Source organism: Chroicocephalus ridibundus, chromosome 4 (assembly GCF_963924245.1).
Source record: "Chroicocephalus ridibundus chromosome 4, bChrRid1.1, whole genome shotgun sequence".
In the NCBI taxonomy this organism is placed as follows: domain Eukaryota; kingdom Metazoa; phylum Chordata; class Aves; order Charadriiformes; family Laridae; genus Chroicocephalus; species Chroicocephalus ridibundus.
This window is the reverse complement of record NC_086287.1, coordinates 29,500,500-29,522,960: the sequence shown is the minus strand read 5'-3', so window position 1 is coordinate 29,522,960 and position 22,461 is coordinate 29,500,500. Positions and strand designations below refer to the sequence as shown.

At 57.2% G+C, this 22,461-nt stretch overlaps 1 protein-coding gene across 2 annotated transcripts in view; it reads right to left on the bottom strand.

Annotated features, from left to right (window-relative positions):
- The window catches only part of LTBP2 (latent transforming growth factor beta binding protein 2), a 74,069-nt gene that overhangs the window by 2,487 nt on the left and 49,121 nt on the right, over positions 1-22,461 (bottom strand). The window contains exons 10-34 of one of the 2 annotated variants that reach the window (XM_063333128.1): positions 19,182-19,304; positions 18,512-18,676; positions 17,450-17,674; positions 16,509-16,531; positions 15,069-15,108; positions 14,564-14,656; positions 13,418-13,543; positions 13,095-13,223; positions 12,556-12,675; positions 11,486-11,605; positions 11,154-11,276; positions 10,830-10,955; positions 8,244-8,366; positions 7,828-7,953; positions 7,608-7,730; positions 7,246-7,377; positions 5,927-6,052; positions 5,014-5,157; positions 4,548-4,739; positions 4,345-4,425; positions 3,594-3,722; positions 3,232-3,372; positions 2,823-2,990; positions 2,008-2,283; positions 1,631-1,780 (exon numbers count right to left, since the gene is read on the bottom strand). In XM_063333128.1, coding sequence (XP_063189198.1) covers positions 1,631-1,780; positions 2,008-2,283; positions 2,823-2,990; positions 3,232-3,372; positions 3,594-3,722; positions 4,345-4,425; positions 4,548-4,739; positions 5,014-5,157; positions 5,927-6,052; positions 7,246-7,377; positions 7,608-7,730; positions 7,828-7,953; positions 8,244-8,366; positions 10,830-10,955; positions 11,154-11,276; positions 11,486-11,605; positions 12,556-12,675; positions 13,095-13,223; positions 13,418-13,543; positions 14,564-14,656; positions 15,069-15,108; positions 16,509-16,531; positions 17,450-17,674; positions 18,512-18,676; positions 19,182-19,304 — 3,324 coding nt within the window. Of the gene's footprint in view, positions 1-1,630; positions 1,781-2,007; positions 2,284-2,822; positions 2,991-3,231; positions 3,373-3,593; positions 3,723-4,344; positions 4,426-4,547; positions 4,740-5,013; positions 5,158-5,926; positions 6,053-7,245; positions 7,378-7,607; positions 7,731-7,827; positions 7,954-8,243; positions 8,367-10,829; positions 10,956-11,153; positions 11,277-11,485; positions 11,606-12,555; positions 12,676-13,094; positions 13,224-13,417; positions 13,544-14,563; positions 14,660-15,068; positions 15,109-16,508; positions 16,532-17,449; positions 17,675-18,511; positions 18,677-19,181; positions 19,305-22,461 lie in introns of both variants that reach the window. The other variant, XM_063333129.1, reaches the window with a different exon arrangement.

Below are 22,461 nucleotides of genomic sequence, written 5' to 3'. Positions count from 1 at the left end.
GGCTCCGTAAATACATTAGCAGGAAACAATGGGGAATGTCGGTCTGGTCCTTATCGACAGAGGAAACAAAAGCCAGCCGAGCTGGCTGGAGCAGCTAATGTGGGCTTTGTTCCAGCCATCATAAAAATGCTTGTGGTGACTAGACAGGGCGCAGACCATGTTTGAAGCGTTTAAACGAGGATGCAGGAGTACAGGGAGGGAAAGGCCATGCTGTGATGGAGAGGTTCGACACTCAGATAAAGTAGCTACAGCCAGATCGCTAAAGGCTTGCTGCAACTCATCTTCACATGCTTAATGCTCCCGCAGCCCCTGAAAAGTTAGCAGTTTTCTCTGAGACGGAGGATAACGGAGGTCTGAGAGACCCAAGGAAGAATAAATCTGGTAAGTATCTTCAAAAACAGAGCAGGGAGAATCCAGAACTACAGACTACTCACCCCCATTCCCTTAGGCAGGCCAGGTTTGTGAGTGATTAGGTGATAACCCTCCAAAGCATAACAGGGTCATTAAATAGCTGGTGCAGCTCTGTTAAGGCCTGATTATGTTAAGCCAATCTGGTTCCCTTCGCTGACCTGATAACTGGTGTGTCAGATAAGGGAGAAGCGGCCGGGTATGATGTGCCTTGGCCACGGCGAGGATTTCAACACGCTCTCACATGACACACTCAAGCCGACTGAGAAAATACGGTCTAGATGAAACCGCAGCAATTGCACAACAGGCTGCAAAGCCGCACTCCAAAGATAATTAGCAATACCTGGCTGTTACAATAAAAGCCATTTAAAGCATCGCCTGTCCTCACCCCTACTCCATTCAGTGTTGTCATTAAGGTGGACAAAAGAAGAATCCCCACGATTATGAAACGTATGTGTGTGATGCCAGCACTCGGGGTGGGGGTGGGTGTTCAGACTCATTCTGAGCAAGCAGAGAAGCGGTCCAAAAATCAACCAGGCAGCATTCACTGAAGGCAAGTGCAAAGCACTGTGGCCAAGGACACTGAGTGCACAAACGCAGAAGGAGAAATAACAGCTCGGGCAGCCATTCTGCCCAGCAGCATTTGGGGAGGCAGAGACCATGGGTTCTGTAGGAAGAAGCTGCATGATCGTGTCGTGCAATAAGGATGCTGGGAGCTGGAGTTAGTGCCGTGCCTAAGGAAGGAGGGGGTTCATCTGCTCTGTTGAGTGCCCGGGGCCTCAGCTGGTTTGGGGAGCTGCGCCGTGAGAAGGATGGAGGCATGGCATAGGGATGCAGAGGAGATGGAGAGAGAAGCTTCAGAGACCATGTTTCATAGGGCAGGGTGGAAAGTGAGGAATTTCACCAGGGCAGAGGGGAACGTAGAGGAAAGTAAGCAGGGAGAGAGTAACAGTGGCTGGTGGCGTACAAGAACGTTGTGCGAAGAATGGGGCGATCAGCTGCTCCCCGCGACGCCCTGAGGTAGCTGCCAGCAGAAAGTGGCAGGCTGAACCTCCAGGACGGTCCTCCCAGCTCTGTGGGACGGAAGCAGTCGGAGAACGGGATAATCCTCTGGCAGCTGTCCCGGCCACCACCGCCAGAGAGCGGCAGCCGCCAAGGGATGGATGCCGGGACCGGGTTGCAGCCCCCGACACCCCCCGGGCTGGCCCCGGCCGCCACTCACCCACGCAGGCCATGCGGGTCATGTCCAGCTGGAAGCCATCAAAGCAGTCGCAGGTGTAGCCCTCCCGCACACGCACGCAGCGCCCGTTCTCACAGCCGTTGAGGATCCCGCACTCCTCAGCCTGCAGCCCCTCGAAGCCCTCGTAGAGGCCTGGAAGGTGGCAAGATGGTATCAGAGCAGGGTGACCCTCTGCCCAGATGCCCAGGGGACATCAGGCACGTGGCAAGACAGTGCTGGTGAGGCCAGGAGCGACTCAGAGCAGCCAGGAACAGAGCTCGCTCCAAGCCTGAAGCAATCTGGCCGGGGTGGGATCTGCCACGCAGTCCCAGTGGACTACCTGGGTGGGAAAGTACATCTTTGTGTCTCCCAGTACTCACCAGTTTGGCTGGGCAGGTAACGGGGCGAGGACCGCCCTGGGCCATGGTGGAGAGGGCTGCCACGAAACTCGCTGATGGGTTCCCTCCGAGGGAAACCAGAATCGGGGTTTCCGTATTCAGACTCCAGGTAATTGTAGTAGGGGCCTATATCTGGACCGGGAAGGCCATAGTGGGGGTCCTCCAAGCCTGGTCCATACTCATACCTAGGTCTTTCTCGGAGCTCAGCCCCTCTCTCACTGTCTTCACTGGCCCCATTACACAGGAAAGCAAAATCAGCTGGAAATGGTGAGAGAAAAGGAAGGGTCAGTGCAGCCTGGCTCAAGAGAAGTAGGTTGGCTACAGCCAGAGAGGGTATGTCCACACTGGGCCAGCTTGGCCAAGCCTGCGTTCAGTGGCCTCCAAAGCTGCAGCTCTGTATTTTGCTGATAGCACCCCGTCTTCAAGAAGACCAGCTCCTGTCTAGGGCCAGCAAGTCCTTGAGCAGTGAGAACCCTGATTCCCAGTGTGCTCCCATGTTGGACTACCACTGCCTCACCTCTCCTAAGCTAAGCAGAAGCAGCAGGATGCACAGAGGAACTCTCCCCTCAGTCACCTTGGACTCACTGCAAACCAGTTTCAGGTACATCCTACCCTCTGGTGCAGCTCAACTCTGGAGAAGGGGAGGGTTCACCCACTCCTTGGGCTGGCTTTGGGGAATGCAGACAACAAGAGGAGCCCTCACTGCAGCCATATGTGGCCAACTCTGCACAACCGGCAGCAGCCCAGCCCATCCCCACCGCTGCCAGTGTGATGCTGGCCCATGCTGGACCACTCACCAGAGGACCTGTGCGGACAGAGCGCGCAGTTCTGACCCCAGGCTTCGCCTAGCCGGCAGCAGCACTCGGTGTACGTGGTCTGCTCGCCATGCAGCAGGTCTTGGCAGATGTAGTCGGCGACGGTCTGCCAGCAGACATCCAGGTGGATTTCATACTCCTCCAAGGCATCTGTGAGTGCCATGAGCAAAGTATGCCATAAAAATCACCCAGAAGAGTGCTACCCCCTTTGTCCCGAGAGGGATGACCGTGTGGCCCAGCTCCTGTCCCCCTGCCTTGGCTGCACGCTTTGCTGGCACTGGCACCCCTCAGCCCGGCACTGAGCCCCCACCCACTGCTCCCTCCTGGGAGATCCAGCTGCGGGGTGGGATGTGCGGGGTGAAGGTGTGCTGCAGCAGGGGCTCGGGCTCACCTGCCCTGCTGGAGAGGTTCACACACCGGTTGCCGGTGGCATCCAGCACGAGAGGGAGGCTGCAGAAGCAGTGGTAGGAGCCGTCCGTGTTCAGACACTCGCCGTTGATGCAGTACACTTCGTTCTGACACTCGTCCTGGTCTGCCCACGCACAAGGACAGAGCAATGTTTCAGGCTGGCAGACATGGGCAATGCGACCCTTTCCCTGCCACCTCTTCTTTCGTTCCCCGGGAGAGTCCCAGGAAGCCTGTCACCCGGAGCTGGCCCTGTGGCATGGGCAGCAGGGACAACTCTGGGTGCAGCAGCACCGCTGTCCCTCTGCAGACGGTAGGAGCCCCCGCTGCTCTTTGAGGCCATCTTACCAACACACTCAAGCTTGCTGGAGTCATAGAAGTAGCCTGTACGGCAGAAGCACTTGTAGCCCGGCACCGTGTTCAAGCACTGTCCGTTGCGGCAGAACTCAGAGCCAAATATCTCACACTCGTCCATGTCTGAGGGAGGGAGGGAGAGGGAGAGCGAGAGCATCTCAGGGAGCAAAGCCATAAAAGCTGGTGGCTGAGTGCTGTGCCCGCAGAAAGCCGGCATGGCACCTTGGCCTGGACTGGCACATCCCAGAGTGAGCCCCCCGCCTTTCCCACCGGCCACATTCCTGGGAGCAGAGGGGGAAGCACCCACAGGCAGAGCAGGACGAGGGATGACAGGGAACAGGAAACTTTCACAAATAGGAAACTCATGTGTGTTTCTGGAAGGTTGAGAACACAACCCCCTGAAGGTGAAGCAAAGACTGAGCCAGCCGGCCACTGGGATATCTATCTGTAACCAGAAGGGTTGTGTCTTACTGGACCCCATTCCTGGTTCGATATGGGCATGGGAGGTTTGCACCGAGGACAGAGTCACTGCCAGCAGTGAGGCAGGACTGGAGGAAAGGGCAATTCCAGCTTGGTGATACTGGCAATCTGGTATTTCTCTGGACAGAGGAAAGCAGTAGCAGGATGTTAGCTTCCACCACCACAGCCCCAGGCAGATATTCCTGAGGATGCATCTCTGTGCAGGGCTTTGCACAGCACCTTCTCTATTCCCCCCGGAAGAAATGAGAGAAAATGGTGCTAGTACCTGTGAAAGAGATTTTTCCTGAGAGCAGATCTTCCTGGGGAACATAGCCTTTCCCAAGAGGGCAGATCTCTTGGTACTCCACTGGCCAGGAGCCAGATGCCAAGGGGAGATGGGAAGAAAAGAAACAGCTCGTTAGTGCAACCAAGGTGGAGCTGGTGGGCAGAGCACTGTCCTTGCCCAGTGTGCTGGGTCCACAGTCCTACCTGTGCCCGGGATGGGGCAGGGGTAAGTCTCACAGTTGTCACCCCAGGCTGCCCCCACCGTACAGCAGCACTCCTCCTTGGTGATGTTCTTGGCCAGGACACTGTCACACAGGCGAACGTCACTGATGTGGTAGTAGCACTGCTTGCGCTCTGCGCTGTCAGAGAGGTGGGCTGCGTGTGTCTCAGGGCCCTCTAGAAGACAGCAGGGCAGGGACGGGATGGAGTCCTTGGCACCCCAACGCAGCATCCCACACCTACGAGGTCCCAGAGCACACCCATCACCGGCAGCGTGACCTTCCCAGGTCCCCACTTCCAGGTTCCTCAGCTCCTCCCAGACGAAAGCTTGCCCATGCCTGAGTGGGCTTGTGGAGTCCTGGCAACTCCTCAGCTTTATCTCACCCCAGCCAGGACTACCATGCTCCTGCTCTAGCTGCCACCCATGCTTTTGTCCCAGCTGCCTACTCACCCATGGCTGCTCGGGGCTGGCACTGCCCTGTCTCTGTGTCGTATTCCTCGTGGTCGCTGGGGCAGAGGCAGAGGAAGGATCCCTCCACATTCTCGCAGAGCGCAGTCCCACACACGGCGACCATCAGCTCGCACTCATTCACATCTGCAAAGCAAGGGGCAGCGGTGGCAGCTGGAGCCCTTCCTCTGCATGGGCAGCCTGTGCATGGTCTGCAGCATGGAGTCACTCTTCAGCAGGGAGATGGAAGCTGCTAGGGACGAGCTGAGAGCTCTGTTCAACACGAGTCTGGCAAGAGCTTCCTGCCCTGCTCTCAGTGGATTCAAGGAGCCTGAACTCCAGCTTGCAGTGAAGTCACTGGATCACAGGATCATTCAGATTTGAAGGGACCGCTGGAGGTCTCTAGTTCAAACCCCTGCTCAAAGCAGGGTCAGTTTGGGATCCCACCAGGCTGCTCAGGGCTTTCTCTTATTGAGTCTTTAAAACCTCCAAAGGTGGCGACTGCACAGCCATCTGGGGCATCTGTTCCACTGCCTGCCTGTCTTCATGGTGAAAACGTTTTTCCTTGTATTACACCCTGTCTGTTCTCTCCAGGCACCCATTAAAGTACCTCTCTAGCACATTCAGTGCCTGCAGCCCCCAAGCACCTCCTTTCCACCTGCACAGAGAAGGGCTCCATGTTCACTGGGAGCCACTCGCCTTTTCATAGAGCCCTGCTCCTTTGCAGTCCTGAGGATCTGCTGTGCTAAGGGGAGGGGTTTTGCCTCCATGAGCTGCCCTGTCCATGTCTGGGATTCCCCATGCATAGATGCAGTCCCCATCCATGCCCCAGGAGCCATCACACAGCGGGGACACCAGCCTGGCATTGCCGTTGGCTCTCCCTCACTGACTGGCAGAGCGACCGCGGGAGACTCACCAACGCAGTAGTGTCCGGAGGGTGAGCTCTCATAGCCACGGTCGCAGAGGCAGCGGAAGGAGCCGTCTGAGTTCTCACAGAAGCCGTGGCTCCCGCACAGTGTCTCGTTGGCGCACTCGTCTATGTCTGCAGCAGAACAGAGAGCAGGAATTGCCTCAGACTCCACCTCTCCCAATCGTCTCCCCCTTCTCCTCTGACTCCAGGACACAGGGATGGGGCAAGCATTCCCTTGATGTGAGGGACTGGGACTGGCTGCCCCACTCACTCCCCTGCTATGAATGTGCATGTTAATAGACGCTTCCTGCAACATCCGAAGATGCAGAGAGGCCACGTGGACAGAGCGACAGGAGCAGGGTGGGAATGGGAAATGGATGGGAAGCGTGGGAGGAGGCTGGCAGGGAATACTGAGGGTAGCACAGGTCCCTGCAGAGGCATAAAGGCACACAGAGACTCTGGAATCACATCGGCAGGAGATACAAGGGTGCAACTGAAGTGTGGGGGGCAAGTGCAGGCAGATCTAGGATGACACCCTCCTGCACTGTTCTTCTTGACCTAGTCTTTCTCCAGCTGCTACAGTGCTAGGGAGTAATCTCTGCCTTGCCCCAGCCCAGTGGGGTTGAACAATCACAACTGGGTCCTCTGCCTATGGAGGACAGGTTTACAGCCCTGCTGGCTGCATCCCGCTCCCCTCCTAGCTGCACAGGGCAGATTTATTTCCCTGGAGTAGGCAGAGCAGCTGCATGCCCACAGCCCACTGCTCCCACGGCCAGGAGCAGCTCCACATGCTAAGTCTGAGTCCTAGCACAGCCCAGAGCCCAGCGGCTGGCAGCAGCTCCTCCTTGCTGCAGCCTCCCCTAAGCCGGGGGGAGCCTCAAAAACTGCAGAAACCCCTTTGCTCTTTCCTCTTTGCTGGAGCCTAAACTTCAAACCCAGACTCCCCAGCCCAGCACACAGTGGTACCAGCAGCCTTTCCCCTCACCCAGCCCTGCCAGGCAGGTGACTGGCACGGGCAGCAGCCCCAGCAAGCGCAGCTTACAAGGGAGCTGCGGTCCAGCCCCAAGCCTGGAATGGCTGTAACCTGCCCAGGACTCTCCCCAAGCGGAAAGCAGTACAATGCGGTGTCTGTTCCAGATGCCAGGAAGAGAGAAGTCTAGACACAAGCAGGCAGCTCAGCCAAGAAAACAAACTCTCAGCATTATCTGCCTCTCCACCAGCCACATGCTTCCTCCTCCTTCTCCCCCGCGCCCCTGGCAGACACGTCCCACAGCCACCCTGTCCCTGCCAGGAGGAGGGACAGGGACACCCAGGGCTGTACTCACCGATGCAGTCACCCAAGGGGGTCCAGTGGAAGCCGGGCTGGCAGCCCATGATACAACGGTAGGAGCCCAGGCTATTCTGGCACCGCCACGTGCCGCAGATGGCATCCCCGTACTCTTTACACTCATCCACGTCTACAGGGAGGAGGGCAAAGGAATGAGGATGGTTAGATGGGGACCCTGCTTGCTCTACGGCAGCACCTGGGTCAAGTTCAGTTGGCCAGAGACCCTGAGCCACTGCTAGTCCTCCTTACAAGTCTCCAGCAACTTTGGGTGCTGTGAGGAGAACTGTCCTCCCCCCCAGCACTGGCTGTCCATCCCCCCCAGACCCCAGGGGGCTGATCTCCCCAGCGATGAGCTCTCACCCACGCAGTCATCAGTCTCCTGGGAGTGTTTGAATCCATTTTCACACAGACACCTGTAGGAGCCCTCTGTGTTCAGGCACTGGCCTTGCGAGCACCGGGACTTGTCTGCGCATTCATCCACATCTGCAAAATCAGGCCAAAATCGTCAACCTGGATCTCACAGCAGGGGAGGCAGCAGAGGGCAGGTCCCGATGTGTGCCCCTGCCATCCTCCAGCTCACCTTGGCAGCTGACTCCACCAGCCGTGTTCGAGAACCCAGGAGCACAAATGCAGAAGTAGGATCCGTGACTGTTGAGACACTCGCCATTGGGGCTGCAGATCTCGCTGTTCAGGCACTCGTTCACATCTGCAGAGGGAGCAGAGTCAGGGCCATACACCCAGCTCTAGGGAACATCCTTCACCTAAGCCACATGGATTCCTTCTCCCCCTTCTCTTACAGGCAGCCCTTGCAGGGCTCCTGAGCCCTGGTTTTCCTGCCATGGAGACAGAGATCTTCCCTCTCCAAGGTTATCCTGCAGTTGGCTACAACCTTATGGGTGTGCCATGCATGGTGGCATCACCTGCCAAGAAAGAAGGAGGATCTATAGGGAGGCTGTTTGTCCTAGACCCAGAGGGCTGCAGGGATGGGGTTCGTACCTTCGCACATGGTGCCATTGATGAGCTCGAAGCCAGCCTGGCAGTGGCACTCGTAGGAGCCCAGGGTGTTCCTGCACTCTCCCCCCAGGCACTGAACAGCAGGGTCCTCACACTCATCCATATCTGTCAAGCAGAAGGGCACAGCACAGTGAGGCCCCAGCTCTTGCTGTCACTGGAGAAGACCCCCACCCAGAGAAGCCATCACTCAGCTGTTGGCCTGCAAGGTGGGTTTGAGCTGCCCTCCCAGACCATCCCGTCACAGTGAGATGAGGGCAGAGACTCCCTGTTACTGGGGTGTGAGGAGTCACCCCAGACCCTTCACTCCCCTCCATCACAGGGACCAGGATAAACTGGATCCCAGCACCAAGTCAATGGTGCCCAGTGACAGGACCAGTGGCAATTGGCACAAACTGAAACACAGGAGGTCCCATCTGAAAACCAGGAAACACTTTTTTACTGTGAGGGTTGCTGAGCACTGGCACAAATTGCCCAAAGAGATTGTGGAGTCTCCCTCCTTGGAGATAAAGACAATTGGGCATGGTCCTGGGCAACCAGCTCTAGGTGGCCCTGCTTGAGCAGGAGGGCTGGACAAGACGATCTCTAGAGGTCCCTTCCAACCTCAGCCACTCTGTGATTCTGTGAGCACAGGGATACTGCTAACCCCAGTGTCCTGGGGAGCTCTGCACTGGGTACCACAACCACCACGAGGCCAGCGCAGAGCCACAGTTGCTGACAAACTGCAAACACCAGGGAAGTATCCCAGCACCAGCCATACCTTCTGTGGCTCTGCTTTCCTACGTGCCAGACTTGCCTACAGTGTCCTTCTCCTGGCAAAGCTGGCTGGGGCCCTACATCAGTTCTTACCCATCTCCAAAGGTCCACACAAACCCTCTCCCACCCAACTCCCTCAGGCCTTGGCCAGAGCCTGCTGGCACTCTGGGGGTTTTGCTGACAGCAGAGGAGAGAATGGTGCCTTCCCGCTAACAGGGGGCTGTGACATGCCAGCAGGCTGCTGTTGCCTGCAGGCCCATGAGGTAGGGGGAAGCATTGGAGGATGCTGCTAATCAGAAGGATGGGCTGGTGTGCAGGCAGCAGAAGGCATGCTAGTGGAGAAGGTCCTGCTGTACTCCTCTCCCCTGCCAGGAGCTAAAGCCCTGAGACTGGCAGCTCCTGGGGGCAAGGCAGGGACCTTCTCTTCCCCTTCGCAGAGCACTTGAGCAGGACACGGGTATAAATGAGCATTGATCCCTACCGCCTTGGGGCAGGATTCCCAGCTGTTCAGCCTCAAAGGGTTGCAAGTAGCAAAATTCTTGAATCCTTCTGGAGATGAACCATAACCTAGTTTATTTATCACAAAACTATCTCAAAACCCTTATCATTTTTCAAATATGAAACACAGATCTACAGACAAGGCCACCAGCCAAGGCAGGGAGGAACGTGCCATCCTGCCATCGGGTCAGCGTGACGCAAACAGTATCGAATCCTGATAAGGTGCCCTCGTGACATGACTGGGGCAAGGTGGCTGAGAAGGGTCTCACATGGAGTCTTGGGAAAGGGGGAGGGCAGACGGAAGTCATCAAATCATGGTTCTTCCATTGCACCCAAAAATCAGATGGAAAATAAGCTCATTTCATGCTGGCTTTCTCAGACACCAAAACAGAGGAGAAGAGAGGGAGGAAAGCCGCCCTCTCCTCCCCCACTGGAGGCCCCCATGCAGGGGGGGGTCTTCTGAGAGTCACATCAAAGGCAAGATCTTCTGTTTGCCAGCTTTGTGCAGGCTGCAGAGCTCTGCAGTGCTCCAGAGAGAAATCTGCAGCACAGGGCCAATCTTTAAACAAATACCTTTGCTAGCTCTGCCCCCTCCCTTCCCTTGCCCCAAACAGGGAATTTGCAACAAGCCACCTCAAGCCATCTCAAGCCCAGGATGTCCCCTAGGGGCAGCCACCAGGGAGGGAGTTTCCCTGCCTGCGCCGGAGCAGTCAGGCTGTGAGGCTGGGACAGGGCGCTCTCATGTCCTGAGCAAAGCAACCAACACAGACCCATGCTGGCGTTAACTCTCTGCCACGCATACCTGCCACAGCAGAGCCCTTGAACTACTCTCTCCTTTTTAAACATGTCCAAGTTACACTAAGGGCTGGGGAAAAAAGAGGACCCCAGGGTGCCCACAGTCTCTCCACTGGCTGTGGACCCAAAATTTCTCCCCAAGGACCTACAGTCGGGGCACATGCTTCCAGACACACAGTTCTGAACTAAACCACACATGGCTCCTCTCTGCCCATGTTTCCAGGCCTCCTGTACTCCTCTGGCCTTTGTCAGCATCCTCCAGGTCACCATTAGTCCAGGAGTCTCATCAATGAGTCCTTGCCCCCATCCCTTTCCTGGGTGAGGAAGATCACCTTCCTGCTGCTCTAGGTGACATCTGCTTGCAGCCCCTACCTCCACTATCTGCAGATCGAAGAGCTAAAGAGCTGGAGAAGGATCCTGAAGCTAAAGAAGTCCCTGGGCCCCACCAATAACCCAGCTGTGGCAAGGTCTCCTCCCTCATTCCCTCCAGCACCTGATCCTCTGTCCCTGGGAAAGTGGTACCTTCACATGTGCTGCCGTCTCTGGACACAGCGTAGCCCGTGTCACAAGCCATGCAGGAGTAGGAGCCCTCGGTGTTGAGGCAGAGTCCAGAGGGACAGGCACCCGGGGCAGTGCACTCGTCGATGTCTGCATAAGCACACAAGGGAGAGTGGGATGAGTGGGAAGGATGCAGAGGAACCATGACCAGGGGCAGACGTGTTGAGGGAACCAGCCAACACGGTGGCCAGGACTTGGGCAGATCCAAGTGCTCAGGAAGAGTCCAGAGAAACATCTGGACTGGGTGCATGACACTTCAAAGGGTCTGGACTCAGGGCTCCCCGATACCTTGGCAGCTCTTCCCATCAGGTGCCACCTCGTAGCCTCGGTAGCAGGAACAGCGGAAGGAGCCATCCAGGTTGACACACTGCCCGTGAGCACAGGTCTCCTCCGCAAGACACTCATCCACATCTGCATGACACAGCAAAGAGCAATATGGAATGGGAGGGTGCTCAGGGCCTTCCCTGCCACCCAAATTGCGAGGGCACTGTGCCCTGGCCACACAGGCTGGCTGCCCACGGGAGGAGCATGCTGCCCATGACCCTGCTCCTTCTGAGGTTTGCAAGGAGCACTGCCGTGGGGGGCATGGGTGCCACCCAGAGACAGCCCACGTTCCTCACCAATACATCTCCCATTCCTGGGCTGGTAGCCATCCCCACAGCTGACACACTTGTAGGAGCCTAGTGTATTGACACACTTTCCGTGGGGGCAAGGGCTGGGATCCACGCACTCGTTGATATCTGCCAAGAAACAAACTCCTTTCAGGCTCCCAAAGGCAAATAGTGAAGCCTTCTCCAGGATGTCCCCTCCAGCTGGATCCTCAGAATTCCCCTCTGGGGGACAGCAATGCCCAAGAGCAGGTGAGATGAGTTTTCCAGGGCTTGGGCAACACTTCTTATAGTCCCATTTATCACTCAGGATCCTACACCCACACCCGAGGGCTGACATAATCCAGCAGCGAAACCTGCTGCCGCAGGATGTTGCCAAGGCCAGGAATGTGCATGGGCAGAGAAAGGGATCAGAGAACATCTGTGCAGGGCTGTTTCATCAGGGACTTTCATAACTATGATTAGGATGCAGCCTCCAGCTCAGGAAGTCCTTAAGGCAAGTGCTTTCTGGAGGCCAAGCCGGGGGAGCAGCATTCTGTGCATGCCCTGCTTCCCGTACTGCCTCCTAAAATAGTCTCCAACTCTCTGCTGTAGATGAGCTACCAAGAAAGGGGGATCTTTGAGCAGGCACATTGTATGTTTACAAGGTCGAACACTCTGAAGGGCCCAGGCCACGCCACATGAGCGGGATGCTGTGGGGACAGGTGTCCTGAGTTTCTGCAGCCTGCTCTCCCTGGATTCCACTTGCCAGCACAAGGGTCTGGTGACAGAGCCAAGCTGGCATGAAAATGCATGGGCATCTCCTCCCAGAATAGGAAGTAGGCATGGGCTGGTCATAGGGGATCTCCCTGGGGAGGTGGGAGAGGATCTCAGGAGAACTCCCCTCTCCCAGCCCAGGAAAGCCTGTCCCTCCTGCAGCAAAGGACAGGCAGCCCTCAAGGGGAGACACAGGGCAGACAAACGGGGCGGGGGGGGTCTCCTCCCTTGCAGGAGGATACACATGAAGTGGTGAGAAAAGGAGGTGTTCAGGCCTGCACAGGGTGAGTTGGAGGGCCAGGGGAACAGGGATTAGTGAGCTTCACCTTCACACTGTCCTCTGGGGCCCATGGCAAAGCCCTGCTTGCACTCGCAGCGGTAGGAGCCAGGAGTGTTGATGCATCGCTGTCCCCGGCATGTAGAGGGCTGTTCACATTCATCTCGATCTGGCAACACACAGGGAGACAGTCCCGGAGTCTTCCCCCTCCAGTGTGGGGAAGGCTGGGTGCAGGAGAGGAGCTGCTCCACCTGCAGCAGGCTTTTCCCAAGGGACCCATGCCAGGGCTCTCCTCCATCCCCCATCTGTCCTTGCACCCCCCTTGCCATGAAGTAGTGATCAGAGCTGGCATTACAGATCTCCATGGGCAAGATCCTGCCCCTGAGCGAGCAGAAGAGGGTGATCCCCATGGATCAGGCTGTCCATGGACAGGCCTGCAGAGAGGGAGGGTGTGCGGGTGTGCATGCGTGTGTGCAGGGGTGTGTGCACTGTGCAGGTGTGTGTACACATGCATGAGAGAGCATGAGGGCGGGAGGCTGGGGAGACCCTGTGGAGGTGGCATCCCTGCGCCAGGCGGACACGACTTACCCTGACAACTCTGCTTGCCCTCCAAGACAGCCAGGGTGTACCCAGAGTAGCAGACGCACAAATAGGAGCCCACGCTGTTGATGCAGCGACCTTTTCCAGCACAAGGACCTTTCAGGCACTCATCTTCATCTGTGCCCAGGCAAGGAAGGAAGCCAGGCAGTCACCACAGCAGCCTCCTGCCAGCCCCCTACCACCCTCCTGCCAGCCTCATGGAGCAGCGGGTGGGCAGGGGCTCAGCAGACCTGCCAGAAAACCTTCCCCCAGGAACCTGGAGCACCAAATGGTCCATGGAGGCCCAGCAGGCAGAGGAGGTGCCAACTTACCAATGCAGCGGAGGTGGCTGGGGTCCAGCGTGTAGCCAGGGTGGCACACGCAGCTGTATCCCTCCGAGGTGAGCACGCAAGCGCCAGCTCCACAGGAGAGGGGTGAAGAGGCACAGTTGCTGACCCCTGGGAGAAGAGAGCACAGGGTTGGGGGCAGCAGTCCAGGGTCTGCCTTGTGTCTCCAGCACCACACTGGGGAGGCTGCTTTTTCCCTTGGAGAGAGATGGAGCAGGCTCAGCTCGCTCCTCTACATCTTCAGGCAGCCAGTGCCCACAGGGATGCAAGGAGGACACTGCAGACCCTGCCACCGCCTCCAGCCCGAGGCCAGCTGGGACCCCCCAGTCCCCTGCACTGCCCCAAAAGGGTGGTGAGGAAGCCAACCAGCCCCACACCTCAGAGGAGGGCTGTCGGCAGAGCCTGGCACCTGTGAGGGGGCTCCTTTTGGAGTGACAGCAGGGAACACCCCCGCCACTGCCCTGCTAAGTGGGGCACAGGCAGCAGTGGGGGGGCAGTGGGGCACTGCATGCCCCTCGGCACTGAGCCGGCTAGGGGGGGCCAGCCCAACCCCAAACAAAAGGCTATTGAGGAAGACGCATTCCTCAGCAAGGTGCCTCTGCCAGGCCTGCTCCCCAAGGTGCTCCAGCCCCCGGCGGAGGGTAGAGGCCGCGCTCCCAGACACTTGAGCAACCCTGGAACAAGAGCGTCCTTGTTTCCGGCACAGTAAACAAGCCGCCCCGGGAGCCACATGCCTCCCCTCGCGCTCCCACTTCCCGATGACTCAGCTCGCGCCGCGGGGGGAACGGGGCCAAAGCCACCAGAGCGGGCGCGTGATCCCCCTCACCCGGCAGCCACCACTGCACCGTGCAAGCAAGCTGCAGGGGGGGAAAGATCTGGGGAGCCAAACACTTTGCTTCCCATATGGGATCACTCTCGTGCTCCACCACAGCCAGCCGGCTTTTCACTGGCAGGCTGGGACAACACCCCAGGGTGGTAGGGCAGGAACTTTTCTTTGGGAAGTTGTGGGGCATGTGGGAAGATAGGCAGGCTGGGGAAGGGAGAGAGCCCCTGGGCAGAGCTTAGGGCAAAACTTCCCCATAGCACCAGGCAGGGAGAGGAGGGAAGTCCCTGAGAGCAGTGGACACACACCTGAGCCCTGTGCTGGCAGCTGTGTTGGAGCAGCAGCATCCCAGGTGCTGGTGTGGCCAGGCTGGGGAGGACCACGCCAGGACTCCTCTTCCTCTGCTGAGGAAGAAGAGGAAAGGTGAGGCCCAGCCCCCGATCCCAGGCAGAGGTGCAGACACAAGGTTTACCCGTGCTGGGTGTCCCTGCACTGACAGCCCCGAGAGAGCATGTGGGAAGGGGCCACGGGGTGGCTGCGGAAACCCCATCATCTTGTTATTTAACACAGCCTCCTCCACCTCGCTGGAGAACCACCACCTCCCTGCATGCCTACAGCCCCACATCAGCCACTGCGGTGTGGCAGTGGTCCCCCATGCCACCCTGCAGCCAGCCCAGACAGGAGCCTGTCCTGCCCAGCACTGGGGGCTGCTGTGCAGCGGAGGCAGCTCCCAACCTCCCCGCTCTCCTCCCTCCTCACTGCCCCATCCTCTTCCGCATGGCCACCCTGACCTCCTATCAGCCAGGCACTCACCTCTGCGTGTGACAGGCTCTGCAGTGGTATCATCAGCACCCTGAGGGACAGAAACATAGGACTGCCTCTATCCACGTGCATGTAGCTGGGACGCAGCACCCCTGAGACATTTTCCCACCCACCTTCCAATTCATCTTGCTCCCTGAGACACTGTGCTGGGAGGAGAAACTGCCATGGCTAGGTGCAGCTGGCAAGGCCACGCTGTCCTGAGTACATTGTTCAGAGCAAAACACAGCTCCTGGCCTGCCCAGGGGCTACCTGCAGAGGGGCAGTGGCAGCACGCCATGTGTGTGAGACCCAGGGCACTGCCATGGGGCAGGCGTCTCCACAAGGCAGCCAGGAAGAGCAGTCGGGCACAGTAAATACTGCCACTGTCACTGGTGGCTCTGGAGGGCCGAGGACAGCCACTGCTTCAACCTGTCTCAGAGTGTGACCTACAAGAAGGGTGCTTGGTGCTCAACACTCTTTCTCAGCATCCCCTCCTGGCAAATCCATGGCTGCCAAAGGAGATGCTGGAGCACAACCTGGGTCTCCGCTCTGAGAAACTTTCTGCAACAGATGAAGAAAACAGGCAGCTGAGCAACACAAGTCCCAGCCTAGCTTTGCTTCAGATTTGGAAGCTTTGGTTCAAGTCTCTGCCCTCATGTGTCCTTGGGCAAGTCACTTCATGTCTATGAAGCAGGACAATGGGAGTGCTGTCCCTTCTCTCAGAGGAGCTGCAAGTACGTTCTGAGGGCTGGGCTGCTACAGCAAGGGGGCACAGAGATGATCAGGAGAGATATGGCCCAACTTCTCCTGACAGCAGGGATCAAGAGACACATATTATTCAAGTGAGACTCATAATAAAGAAGGCCAGCCCTGGGAGAGCCCAGCAGAGAATCGGTCCCCAGGCTACTCCTATCCAGACAGGGTGAGTTCATGCAGCCAGTGTGGGAGAACCCTGCCCCAACTGCTCTAGGGGGGTTTCTGTTGTCCCCATGCCAACATGGGGAGACCTGTCTGCAAGCTGGGCTTAACCATGACACCGGTCTCTGCAAGAGGAGCGCTCCTTGAGCTGTCTGCAGCGGTTCCTCTTCCCCTGCTGCCCACAGACAGGCCAGGCTGACAGCAGCCTGGGCTCCTACCCCAGCCCCAGCGAACGCCAGCTGGAGTCAAGGCTAACCATGAACTAGTGTGGCAGAGCTCCCAGCTCCTGTTGGCGTGAGCTAATGGCCTCTTAGCAAGAGCTGAGCAGGTACGAGGCACAGTGCCTTCAGCCATGGCAACTCGGCCAGCGTGGTAGGGTTTGCAGTTCATACACTGTTCCCTCTGGCAGCAGCTACTTGCTCTCTTCAGCACTCTCTCTGACCACGTTTCACACCTCCCTGTCACCTACTTGCATGACATCCCCCTTACTGCCCAACAAGCTACCATGGATGCACCCAGACAAACCTTACTCACCTGCACAGCAGGGGAAGCTTCACCTGGAAAATGAAACAGTGCATGGTGAGCAGAGCCAAGGCAGGCAGGCCTCATCCTCAAACCCCGGCTGCCTTGATTTCACCCCACCTCTAAGACACTGACGCTCAGTCTCTTACGCTCCTCTGCAAGAACCATAGAACCATAGAATGTGTTGGGTTGGAAGGGACCTTTAAAGGCCATCTAGTTCAACCCCCCTGCAGTAAGGAGGGACACCTTTAACTAGATCAGGTTGCTCAGAGCCTCATCAAGCCTGGCCTTGAATGTCTCCAGGGATGGGGCCTTCACCACCTCTCTGCGCAACCTGTGCCAGTGTCTCACCACCCTCATTGTAAAGTTCTTCCTAATGTCTGATCTAAACCTACCCTGCTCTAGTTTAAAACCATTGCCCCTTGTCCTATCGCTACATGCCCTTGCAAACAGCCCCTCCCCAGCTTTCTTATAGGCCCCCTTCAGGGCCTGTTTGTTCCCTGGGCTTGTTCCCAAAGCCACCACACCCAGGCTCCTCTCCTGGCATGGCACAGACCCCAGGAGCTTCCACTCCAGCAGGTGCTGGCACAAGCAGTCGGTCACATTTCCCTCCAGCTGGGCTGGACAAAAGCCCAAGGACTGCAGTGCCAGGGCTGCCACACAGACCTGAGGTCCGGGTGGAGGCAGCCTGGCCAGCCAGCACCAACTGCAAAGCTGTGGTTGCAGGAACCTGAAACACTCAACCTCGTCTCCAAAGGCTTGAAGACGTGGTGTCTCATACCCCAGGAACACTAGTAGGGCTGAAGAACACCTTGTATATTCATACAGATGTAGAAAGCCCTTATCAGCTAGAAGTCCATCCATGGGGGCATGGCAGGACCTGGGAATTTGCCCACCCTTGCTAGGGGCCCAGATGGAGCAGTTTTAAGCAGCAAACCCCACACTACCCTCACCTGCTGAGGCACCAGGGTGGGGGAATGCCTCCAGGATGCTCCCATGCAGGCTGTCCTGCAGCCGATGTCTTCTTGCTGCCCAGTCCAATGTCCAGTTGCTGCTCTCCCCTTGCTCTTCCAAACTGAGTGGCAGCTCTTCTGCCTCTGCCTTCCTCATCGACAGGCGGATATCAGAGCTGGAGTAGGTGTAGCCATGTCCTGCTGGGCAAATCTCCTTGAAGGCCTCTGTGAGGGAAAATCAAATCAAAGCTTTAGAGTGTAGAGGTTGGAAGGAAGAGGCTGGTGCAGGAATCACCTCGTTTACCACACCCAGACATGATGGTGGGACCATTGGAAGAAAGAAGTGAAGACGGACAAGCATGTATGTGAATGCAGGTACCAGTTTCTCACATCCTATCATTTTCTGGAGATTTCTAAGGGTTAAATCCTCATAGAAACACATATGGGCTTCAGTGTGTGGATGCTTTGAGTGGAAGGAATCTGCTCACAGGGCAGGGTAGATTTCTAACAGCCACTGGCTGGTACTCCCAGACACCAAACACTAAATCCCTCCCCTGGGTCAGTACTGATAGGAAGGGATCTTGCCACAGGAAGGTCCAAGCCGAGCAAGGGAGCAGATAAAAACAAACCCCTGGTACATGGGCACTGAGCGCTTTGCACATCACTCATGATACTCTGCACAAACCACCTGAAGATTTTTCCCAGCCCTGAGGATTTTGGTGCTTTCCCCTCCACCCTACCCCATGCTGAGATATGCCAAACTGATCCTCACCTGGCTTTCATCCCAGCAGAAGATGTACGAGAGACAAAAGGGCTGTCAAGCAAAGCCAGACACAGACATGGCTGTGCTCTCCCTCTGGTACAGAGTGGTTTCCTATCAGGGATTTCTCTGTCTTCCCAGTATTGTCCAGGTCTGCTCCCTGGGCTGCTGTACCCATCTCACAGGCCAGCATTTGCATCACTCAGCTCTGGGTCCTGCAGTCATCTGCGTGGTGGCAAGTCCAGGCAAGCCCAAGCCCCAGTCTAACCAGAGCAGGCAAAGCCGAAGCGGGCACGTCTCACCTGAGCCGGGCACGGGGCACTCCTCGCAATTCTTCCCCCAGCCCTTGCCGACGCGACTGCAGCAGCAGATCTGCTGGGTGATGCGATGGGAAAGGGGAAAGGAGCACACGCCTCCGGCTGCCGAGCGGTAACACAGCCCCTGCTCCATCGACACCGCTTTGTCCGCTGAAACGCAACGGCAGGGTCAGTTCCAGAGGTCAAGCTCTACGCTCACCAGCGAGAGAAATGAGGACACTCAGCCTCTCCCCCTCGGGCCTTTCTTTGCCTGTGCCTCCCAGCCTGTCCCGAGGGCTGCCCCATCTTCTCCCCAGAACAATCCCTGGCCTTCAGCCATCGGGCCATTTCCCCAACAGTGACAGCCCCAACCAAATCCAGCTCCTGTGGGAGCTCTGTCAACCCAGGAGGCTGCGTCCTCTGCTGCTGCACTGCAGGCTCGTCCCCTTTGGGCTCCGCAGTGAACAGCAGCAAGGGCCATGAGAGGTCCATGGAGAAGAATGACGGATGAAGAGGGCCTGAGGGATGGGGTCCCATCCTGCACACAAGTGCAGGACAGCACAGCAGGCACTCAGCTGCTCTTGCAGGAGGTGTGAAGCACACTGCAGCCTCCACTCAGCCATGGGGACCTGCTCAGGCCCCTTTCCCAAACCGAGGGGTTCCCTGGAGCACTTACAGATGCAATGGCTACGGGATGGGTCCAGCATGGTGCCAGGCTTGCAGGTGCAGCGGAAGCTACCGCGGGTGTTCACACACTCAGCATCTTTGCACAGGCCCTGCATCAAGCACTCGTTGATATCTGTGGGGAGGAGAGAGCCCAGTGAGACGTGGGGAAGCTGAGGGTGAACTGAACTCCCTACCCATTGTCTCCCATTCAGGTGCCACAGACTGAGGGGGTCTCAGCTGGGCTGGTGTCTGAGGCAGCCTCTGCACTGAGCAGCATGGTGGGGACCTCCGTGGCGACAGCAGTCCTACATCTGCAGCGCAGAGCTCACTCGCTGCAGCTGCAGGGATGGCTCATGAATGACTGCTCTGCTCCTCAGTCCTTGTGGAAAGCAGATGTAGCTCCTCCGAAGAGCTGCCCTGGCAGGATCACTCTTATGGACGTCATGGTCATTGTTTGCAACCCTGCACTGGCAAGTCCTGTCCTCTCACCTGACTCCTGGTCCTGCTCACATGGAGCCATCATCCATGGAGGATCCTTGCTGAGAAACTCAGTGCCAGCACACAGGGAGGACAATGACTGATCCCTGCACACAGAGACCAGTGCTTGGTGGAGGGATGGTGGGCCAAGCTCTGACTCGTTGCTGTAGTGTCTTCTTCTGGGAACTGTTTGAGCAAGCAGGGAGATGCCAAGCTCAAGCTCTGCCTCGAGCTCTGCCTCTGCCCCTGACTCAGCACACAACATCAGACGCAGTCTTCAGGAAGGGAGCTGGGATTATCCCAGGGAAACACCATCAGTCTCATCCATCTGGCCTGCAGCACCTGCCTTTCCTACAGCACCACACAGGAATGTATGAGCTAAGTCGGAGAAGACAGGGATTGGCAAAAGGTCCGTAAGGGGGAGGTGAGGGAAGCTTTCAGAGTGGAGAGTGAGGAGGAAGCCCTCCTCATGGATTGACGTAGCTTTATATCTTCACTAAAGTGCTTGGCACCAGGAAAGTAAGCGTGCTGACGAAATGTGCTGTGTCAGGAAGCACCAGCAGTGCAGGAAGAGCTGGATGGGAGCATGGAGCAGTAGGAGCTGGATGAACCTCAGCATCACTCTGGGACAAATCACAGGAACATATGCTACAAGCTAAGAGGTGGGAGCAGACAAAGCTAAGAGGTGGGAGCAGACAGTGGGAGCGACGTGGGCACACTCACTGCTTGCAAGACAGCTGCGAGCGGCCAAGAACAAGAAATGCCAACATGATGCTAGGCAGCATCATGCCAAACACTTTCCAAAGACACAGGGCAGTCCTAATGCCAATGTACAAGGCCCTGGTGAGAGCGCAGGTACCCTGAGGGCATCCAGTGTTGCTCTACAGACTGTCTTAAGGTGGAAGTGGTGCAGAGGCGGGCTGCTGGGACACTTGGAAGAACGGAGACAGTGAAAGAGCCTGACTGAGAGCAGCTATGCTCAGGGATGGCTTTCCTGGCACTACCTTATTCCTTGGAGCTGAAGCATCACTGCTTGATGGAAGTGGTGGTATTGCACAGCCAGCTATGACAGCTGGAGTTCAGAGTGAATGACCTGAGAGGTCCTCCCCAGTCTTGTGCTTTAAGAGCTCCTCCATTCACATACTGGCTGCCCTATCCATGGTTGAGACACACAGGGGCCGTCAAGACCAGGCCATGATGTTCAGTCAGTTGGAGGTACCAACTCTACAGGGATGTCCAGCGGGCCATGGAGAAGTAAGGGTTTGCCTGTGTAATGTAATGTTTTCCTGCTCTGTGCCAAGCACAGGGCAGAGTTCATGAGAAAAAACAGTGGCCAGACCCCAAGTGTGCTGGGAAGCCCACTCAGAGAAGAGGCTTGGGCTCTCCAGAAGAGCCTCAGGGCTCATCCCTGTCACTCCTGGGCATGGTCGGGGCACTGTGTCATTCCAACACGCCAACTGGATGAAGTGTTTGGCCTCCGCATGAGCAAAGGGATTGAAGGGATTAGAGTAATGAGAGCACAAAACAAACAAGCACCAAGGGCTGGGCTTTACGAGCTTAATATAAAACAGGGCTACACCCTGGCCTCAGTCCAGCCCCCTCTATTCCACTGGCAGCAGAGGACCCACCCGCGGTGGAAATCCCCACGAGGAACAGAAGCAGGCAACTACGCTCGGGGCCACGCACTCCTACCCCCTGCAGCATGCCAGGGGCAGGGATGGCCCACAAAAAGAGGCCTCAGGGACTGCAAAACCAAGATCTGTAAACTGCCCCAGCTGCTTCCTCCCACCCCACGCAAGCCTGCTACTGCTCCTCAGAAAGAGCCACAGGTCAGGCAGACTGTGGTGGAAAGGTGCAGGCTGGTTTACACTGGTGCTTGGTGAGCAGAAAGGACCTGGGTCAGCAGAGGACACCAAGGATATATGGGCACTAAGGTGCCAGTATGTGTCCTGTGCAGTGACCCCTGTGCACGCATACCTCCCTACCACTGTCTCCAGGCACCCCAGCCTGCAGCCTCCACGACAATCTTTGCCTCATGTCTAGCAACCACATTATCCCTTCCAGTGCCATCCTTCTTGCTGGTCTCAGCAGCACCGGGAGGTTTCCTGACTGGGTCTGCCAGGCACTCTCAACTCAGACTCACTGCAGCCTGGTTCCTGGTCGAGGGTTTCAGGAAGGAGAGGAGAGGAGAGGAGAGGAGAGGAGAGGAGAGGAGAGGAGAGGAGAGGAGAGGAGAGGAGAGGAGAGGAGAGGAGAGGAGAGGAGAGGAGAGGAGAGGAGAGGAGAGGAGAGGAGAGGAGAGGAGAGGAGAGGAGAGGAGAGGAGAGGAGAGGAGAGGAGAGGAGAGGAGAGGAGAGGAGATCTTGCAGAGATAAGCCATTTGTTCCTCTGCTAGAAGGCACCAGAGACAACACTTTCTGTCCATACAGAACAGAGAAAAATGGGCTGTTGCCAGGGCCCTCCTGCAGTCACTCATCTGTGCTTTGACGACAGCCTGCAAAGCCAGAGCTCAGCTTCTTCCCAGCTCAGCTCCTCTCCTACAGCCAATGACCTCAGGAACCATCAGCTGCTGTACAGCCCCTTGGCTTACCTCCTACCTGGGCTGGCAAGACAAGGCCCCGTGCAGCCTCTCCCACAGCCTATCAGCCAAATTGCTCACTCTGGACCCTGAGTGAGGTGGCTAGGCTTCCTGACACACATCCCGCTGCAAGAGCAGGGATGGGAAAAGCACCTCAAGGCAACAGACTGTCTGCAGAACAGAACTTCTCCAGCCCGGCTTACAAAGGAGCACCCAGAGGCACAAATCTCTAGTT